The 7,790-nt window shown below is 37.8% G+C and overlaps 1 protein-coding gene across 2 annotated transcripts in view; it reads right to left on the minus strand.

The window, feature by feature from the left end:
• LOC146975422 (porphobilinogen deaminase-like) overlaps nucleotides 1-6,969 on the minus strand; it is a 16,912-nt gene extending 9,943 nt beyond the window's left edge. Inside the window, exons 1-5 of one of the 2 annotated variants that reach the window (XM_085794390.1) lie at nucleotides 6,807-6,969; nucleotides 4,732-4,785; nucleotides 4,319-4,391; nucleotides 3,180-3,229; nucleotides 2,438-2,493 (exon numbers count right to left, since the gene is read on the minus strand). In XM_085794390.1, the coding sequence (XP_085650516.1) occupies nucleotides 2,438-2,493; nucleotides 3,180-3,229; nucleotides 4,319-4,391; nucleotides 4,732-4,785; nucleotides 6,807-6,830 (257 nt within the window). In that variant the 5' untranslated portion in view covers nucleotides 6,831-6,969. Of the gene's footprint in view, nucleotides 1-2,437; nucleotides 2,494-3,179; nucleotides 3,230-4,318; nucleotides 4,392-4,731; nucleotides 4,786-4,913; nucleotides 5,062-6,806 lie in introns of those variants that run through there. The other variant, XM_085794389.1, reaches the window with a different exon arrangement.
• Nucleotides 6,970-7,790: the final 821 nt, after the last annotated feature.

Here is a 7,790-nt window from a genome sequence, read left to right on the forward strand (position 1 = left end):
TAAACCTTTTCCCAGTTGAGTTGTGGACTATCAAGCTGTTTCATTTCAGGGATGATAAGTGATATTTTATTCGGGGGAAAGCACAGCAGCCGTGGAAGTATCTCTATCTCTATCCCTGTGAATTATTTATGCGTTATACATATAGTATTTATCTATTTTATTTTATTCTATTTTATTTCTTTTCATTTAATTGTACTCTTTTCCATCTTATATTCTTTTTTATCCACTCTCTAGTCTTGTTTTCCCCACTGCAAACTGTAAATTGTTGAGTGTAAGATAGTGTTTTTCCTCAGTGTTTTTAAATGTTGGGGGTGTGAATGCGTGTGTGTTTGTCTATGTGTGTAAATGTCCTCTCTGTTAATTATTATTATTTTATTATGTATAGCACTTTGAGCTGCTTCCTGTATTAAAAGTGCTCAACAAATGTTCCAGTGACGTCTTTAAAAGTCTTTAGCCGTTACTCTGTGGTTCTTTTTTTTTTTACCTAACCAAGCGTCCTGTGTTGTGCCTATGGCGTCACCTTGACTGGGAGCCACGGGACTAAATGCTCTGTATATCTGTATTCAACTTGTCAAACAGTGGACTGGTGGATATGGGGATGGAAATCTAAAAGCTATGCTTCGTCCATCCCCCTTTCAGGCCAGGTGTTGTTGTTTTTTGTGTTGTTGCTGTCTTGGTATGTTGATGTGTGAGTTTGTTCTGTCTGGTTACTGTGTACTGGTGTGAAATAACACAATAACACTTAAAAAAATAAAATAAAAAAATATCCCAAAGTCTTTGAGATGGCTCTGTTCTAGCTTCATGCAGCTCAACAATTCTTGTCTGCAGGTCTTCAGAGAGCTCATCATGGTTCACATCAGCAGAAAGCAAACTCAAAAAGTTTCAGTGTGTTTTATGGGTCAAAGTCAAAGTTTCAATTGCTCTATGTACCTATTTACCTATGATAATTTAGATATCTGGGTCTTTGATGTATTTTTGTATTTTGTACATTTTTCTATTTTTCCTAATATTTGTACATTTTTGAAGTTCTTATTCTTCTCGATGATTGTTACTTGTTCATCAAGTGATTGACCACGGCTGTGAGTATTTAAATACACTCACTTCCTGTTGAAAATTGCACACTGAGGAAGACGTTGTCGAAACCGGTCTGTGTGTTGTAGCGCTGACGCAGTTTGCAATAAAAAAAACTATGAGAAGGACACGAGTGCTACTGGCCTTTCTTCTTTTTTTTTTTTATGGGTCAAAGTGGCCTTGGCCCCCAATCGAGCTTCATTGTTTGGACTCCAGGTTTGTTAACTCCTGACTGTAATACTGCGTTTAAGACAAGTTGCAACTAAAAAAAACAAGCTCTGAGTTGTGAAAAATTAACTGAATGACGCCAAACTTGAAATGACAGTTCACAAATTGAGGAGTCATCTCAGAGCTCTGGTTTTCCAACGTGACGACAGTGACAGCAACAAAACTGGAACTGGAACAAAAGTTATTTGTCGATGTTTTCACACATCTCCATCTGCTTCCAAAATAAGCATCAATTGCATTGCTGAGTGAACCTGCAGCCTGAACGCTATGATGTCAGAAGTCGAAAATCTTAACGTAACTTTTCATTTTGGAGTCATTAGCCTAAAGTTTCACTATTTACTTTTGTTGTTGGTAGTGTTACGGTAGGTTAATAAGCACATTGTGTTTGTCTTTACTTGTAACCTGGATGTAAATCAGATTACATTTTATGATCATTAAATGCAGAAAACTAGGTAAATCCAAAGGGTTCACATACTTTTTCTTGCCATTTCATATGTATATATACAGTACAGCTCTGGAAAAAATAAAGAGACCACTCCAAAAACTCTACTTAGCTGATCACCTGAACCAAATCAGATTTAATGAGGAAGAAAGATTATAAATAAATAAATAAAAACACTGCTGCGATTAAAAATTGGGATTATTCCACCAATTTTGATTTCTAAACTCTTCCTAAATTTAAAAAGTAGTGTTGTGTTGTTTTAAAAATGAATATGAACTTGTTTTCTTTGCATTATACTGAATTTTCTGAATTTTGACCAGTTGCCATTTTCTGCAAATAAATGCTCTAAATGACAATATTTTTATTTCCAATTTGGGAGAAATTTTGTCAGTAGGTTATAGAATGAAACAAAAGTGTTCATTTTACTCAAACACATAGCTATGAATAGTAAAACCAGAGGAACTGATCATTTTGAAGTGGTCTCTTAATTTTTTTTCCATATACACACAGTGTGAACGGTCTGTTGTCAGTGTATTAGAGTCAGTGGTGTTCTGTCATTTTAGCTGCAGAATAAAACCACTAATTAACTGTAATTAGCAGCTGCACACAGAGAGTTATCAGTAAATGCTAACAGTTAGCGCCGCCGCCTGCTGATGACACTTTGGTGTCAGACACAGACGACACCGTCACACTCACTCGTTCTTCTCCAGAGCGTTCTCCAGCTCTTTGGTGAACAAACTCTTCTCCCCGATCTGCAGCAAAACAAACAAACAGTCACTGTCAGTTTCAGCAGGATGAATGCACCAAGTGTAAAAAACTGTAAAACATCTAACACAACTTCTCACAGTGGAGTGTGTCCAGCTGAAACTATCACTCAGTATTGCTCTTCATCTGCATGTTGCATTTCTGTCTTTTTCATGTTATTTGAGTTTTAGGTTGCAACTCTGGTACAATGCATTAAATGGTAATGTATATACTCCATCAATAATGATAAATAATATGATATATAGTTAATATTTATGAATGAACCATCTACAGACTGAATTGTAATTGGATTATTGCTGATAAAAGCCAAACACCTGCTGATTTGGGTTAGTGTCTGTGTGCTTTCTCTGATATATTGTTTTTAAAATTCTTCAAAATTGCATAGAGACAATCAATTATATAATTGGCAAAACAAGTTGATCAAACTTTAATACTTTTAAGAGCCAACTGAACTGGTTTGAGTTTTCAAATGTCAACCCCAAGGGAGTAAATGAGTAAATCTCGTCAGCATCAGTGAGTGAGCCAATCAGCACGCAGCATCCTGGGATCGAGCTCTAAACCATGAAGGTGATTGGCTGTCTATTTAAAAGATGTGCTCTAGTGTGCTTTGCAATTATCTTTTTTAATAAATGGATTTAATAAAAAAGACAATTATAACAAAACAAAACTTTACCTTTGATAACGCTGTGTCCAGGATTTTGTCTCCTGTTGTTGTCATGCCGACTGAAAGACAGAAAAATAATATGACAGATTCAATAACATGATTTTGGCACAAATACCAGACAGAGGTGGAGTCAAACATCTGCAGGCCTGAGTTTAATCTGAGATAAAGATGAAATAAAACAACCTGAATGTGAGTTTAAATGCCATAAAAATAAGCTCTGGAGCAGTTTCAGTACAGATATTAAAGGGATACGCCAACATTTTTTTTTCCGTGTCTTGCCTCACTCCCGAGTCCATGACCAGCAGATAGACACCATCCTTTCCACTGTGCGTGCAGCAACAAGGGAGATAGAGCCGTATCACCTGTAATTAGCTTAACTCAAACACTGGAAGTGTATGGGTAGTGTTAGCCTGCCTCCTACCCGAGCCGAAATCAGCAGTCAGAAGCTGATTTCATTTTAGCTCTAAACTCTGTAAATATATCACTTTATCGACATTTCAAACATGTTTAGGCGAGAAAGTAGCTGTTTAGATCAGCAGTGTGTCGTTAATTTGTCTAAATACCAGCTGTTTACAATTTTGTTCGGACGAATTCGGCGCTACTCAAGCTAGCTGTTGTGACCGACGCACTTCCGGTTACTTTCACAAAACAAAACACCCGTTGCCCTTTACATACAGAAAACCATGATGATAGAATTTGTGCTTTTACTTTGAAATAGGAAGCTAACCTACCCTCGATGTAGCTAGCTTGAACCAAAATAAACCGTCTTTGCTTGAACCCTCCGTTTTGACCGATCTCGTCCCGTTAGCGGCATTTGACCGCTCAAGATGCCTTACCGGAGAGTTTTGTCAGCTCTGAGACGAAGATCGGCCCGCCGGTTTCCGTTTAGAGTTGCTGAAGAGTTTCTCTGATGACTTTAGGTGGAGGCAGGCTAACACTACCCATACACTTCCAGTGTTTGAGCTAAGCTAATTACGGGCGATACGGCTCTATCTCCATGGTTACTGCACGCACAGTCGAAAGGATGGTGTCTATCTGCTGGTCATGGACTCGGGAGTGAGGCAAGACACCCAAAAAAAATGTTGGCGTATCCCTTCAAATAATAAACCAAAGGATCAAAATAATGAACATTTGCGGACGATTCTTACTTATTTCCAGGTGGAGTTCAGGATACAGTTGTTTCAGCTTCTCTGCCACGCTGTCCGTCTGGATACAGGCCAACTGCAACAGAAACAACTGACTTTAACCGGGTTTTATTCTCATTATTCAGAATAAAATATATATATATATAAAAAAAAAAAAAAGACACACTGATCCACAGAATGAATGAAAAGTGCGACAGAGCGGAGGAGGATCAGCGTTATCTTATCTGTGCAGACGGCTTCCAAGGAGGAACGGTGTTTAACTGACACACTGAGTTGTCTGTCTCCACACTTTATGAATTAATTATAATCAAAGCAATGAATGAATATAGCTAACTGATGCTGAAACCATCATCCACTCTGCCAATAAAGTTAGTGAGCAAAAAAAGAAAAGAAAAAAGAGAATAAATGTACTTTACCTGGCTTTTGCGGGTCCCGATGCGGATGACCCTGCTGACCTTTCCATTCCCTTCCTGCAAGAAGCAAAAAGAGAAGAATTAAATAATAAACTCACTTCTTATATGAGCTTCTTCCTCTGCACGTTTTCTTTTCTTTCTTTCTCTTTTTCTCTTTTTTACAACCACAGCTCTCTCCGTCTCACCCTGATGTACTTGTAAGGTCCATCCTCCATGGTTCTGCTCTGAGCGTCTGCACTGTGGAGGCTATTGTGTCGTCGTCTGTGTGTGTGTGGCTGCGGCTGCCTGCGGTGTGTGTGGTGAGCTGAGGAGCGGAGCTGAGGTCATATACTCATCCAGATACTGAACAGTGGTCTGTTTTTTTTTTTACCGGACACCACCCCCCCCACTCCTTCAGGACCTCCACCCCAAGATATCTCTGGTTCCAAAAGATAAGTGTGCCAATTCATTGAGTCCGTTATAAAGGACAGGGAGGGGTTCTGGGTGTGGCCATACATACAATAGCGTGCGTGTGGAAACTTTCCTCATCTGACACACTTTTATTTTCTGAATGGTCAGCAGCCAACAGCATAACGACCACGGACGGAGCTCTATATTCTCAAATAATGACAATTTAAATCACAAATTTCACTGTTGTTGTTCCTTTAAAATATTGCTATGGGCAATGAAATGAAGTAGAACATCTTTAGCGTTATCTTAGAAAAGATCTTAGGAAAAAAAACTATACTGTAATATTATTCCCATATTAAAAACGTATAATGTTTTAACAGAAAAGTCATTTTATTCATTAGGCCTGGTAGGAGAGGACGGAGGCATGTGATTGGCTGAACAGGCTGGGGATTAAGGATGATAACAGGATTATAAAATGAATATAAAAGATAAAAACCTGGATGGGAGGGTGTGCATTTGTGTAAATGACAATTAGTTATTATCAAACTTGTGTTAATGTTTATAGTTGTTGTGTCCTTTTTATAGGCTACATATTCTATATAGCCTATCTATATTCTCTTTTTTTTTACACCGCTTTTCTTAACCAGTTTTCATAGATGTTTCTGTGGCTGCTATGACATTTCAATTTACCTCCAGCCTCTATCTATCTATCTATCTATCTATCTATCTATCTATCTATCTATCTATCTATCTATCTATCTATCTATCTATCTATCTATCTATGCCAGTGTTTGTATCCTAAATAAACGTGTAAAAACGTTTTTTATATACAGTCTATGGTAAAAACGTGTCACTGGTGAATGTGAAATACAAGCTCTTTTGCCATAGAATCTTATGAATAGCCTAACATTTCAAAAGTACAAGTTTTATTTTAATAGTTTATTGAAATACTTCTCTGTTTTTCTGGTATTTTATATAATCTAATATTCATATAATGTATTATGTGTTTCCACAGTCATTCTGTTGTTAAAAAAAGAAGATTTTAACAGTTTTCTTCTGCTTGTCCAGAAACTTCACTCATAAATCGACTTTTTCAACATTTGTTAGTTCAGCATCGGTTTATTAAATCTTAAATATGAATCTCTATGTTTTTTTCAGAGGCTAATATAGAGCAAACTTCCACTCGGCATCAGTGGAATAAAATAAATATGAGTCTATTTGCTACATGAACCTGCTCCAATACTGATGGGATTGTAAAAATGATCATCATCACGAGTTAAAGTGTGTAAAAGAAGCTGAAATACCGAGTGTTTCTGGTCGGTTTCTCAGCCGGATGTTAATGTAACTTCTCCTTTTTAAGAGTCAGATGTTGTTTCTTAAAGTTTTATTAGTTTAAAAGGTCATAAATCATCAAGAAACCTGAATTAAACAGCACAAAATCAAAGCTAACGCTGTAGCTACTAACTGTTATCTGTCAACCGTTTCCAGTCGGAGCCCCGCCCCTTTTCCCCCACCGGCGTCCAATGAGAAGCGGCGTACTGAGACAGACGTACGGCTCAGCCAATCACCGCGCTCCAAATGCCGGGCGCATACGGAAATGGCGCCGGCCATGAGAGCAGCAGCAGAGTGAGCGGAGACTAGGTGCTACTGCCTTCATGCATGGTGCGAAGAAAGTGAGGGAAACCTACCGGAGAAGTCTGTTCCTCCGACATGTCGCTGCTCCGCTTCTAGTCCGTAGATGTTGTCGATGTTAGCAGCGCGTTGCCCTGGAAACTGGACCCATTAATCCCCCTAACTCCAGGTGGATCAGTCACAGCTCTCCACTCATTCAGAGTTCACCCATATTATGAATGAATGCGGAACCTTGTGATGTCATTGGGCTGGTTAGAGGTCATTTCCTTGTTCCGTCTCCCAGTTTCCTCCTAGTGCACGTATGACGAAGTAATGGACAAATAAAAAAATAAAAAAATACTGGTTTAATGTGTTTTTAGTGCCATTTCTCTATGAATCCCTAAATATAAGAGACAATGAGAGTGCAGCAATTGACTGTGTTATGGCTAGTCTTACTAACATGTTCACTAAAACTGAATTACTGTAAATATTTGTATGTCTCCTTATAATTTTATACAGATTTTGTTACTGTATTCTTAATATTATTGCTAACTGAGTTATTGTAAATATGTTTTATGTCTCCTTATTTAACCTAACAACTTAATTATTTTTATTGTCCTAATGGGCTCTATGCACAGCTCCACTACTTCCTGAAATAAGCCAGCTCCTTTATTTCCTGTTTTACATTATTGGACCAACTGATTAATCCAGGTGTGCCTGACCATTGTTGTGAGGTCAGACACACCTGGATGTTGGTCCAATAATGTAAGACAGGAAATAAAGGAGCTGGCTTATTTCAGGAAGTAGTGGAGCTGTGCATAAAGCCCATTATCATATATGTATATTTTATTCTATTCTATTGGAGCTGCTGTGACACAATAGTTTCCTGCAAAGTATTAATAAAGTTATTCTATTCTATTCTATTCTATTCTATTCTATTCTATTCTATTCTATTCTACTCTTTCATTCAAAAAAGTAGGAGGTCTATCATAAGCACTCGCAGAGATCTTTCCAGGTTCAAAAACTGTATCAAAAACACAGAATTTATTTAGATACATAAA

Source organism: Trachurus japonicus, chromosome 13, assembly GCF_045865225.1.
Source record: "Trachurus japonicus isolate A0001 chromosome 13, Traja_1.0".
Lineage (NCBI taxonomy): Eukaryota > Metazoa > Chordata > Actinopteri > Carangiformes > Carangidae > Trachurus > Trachurus japonicus.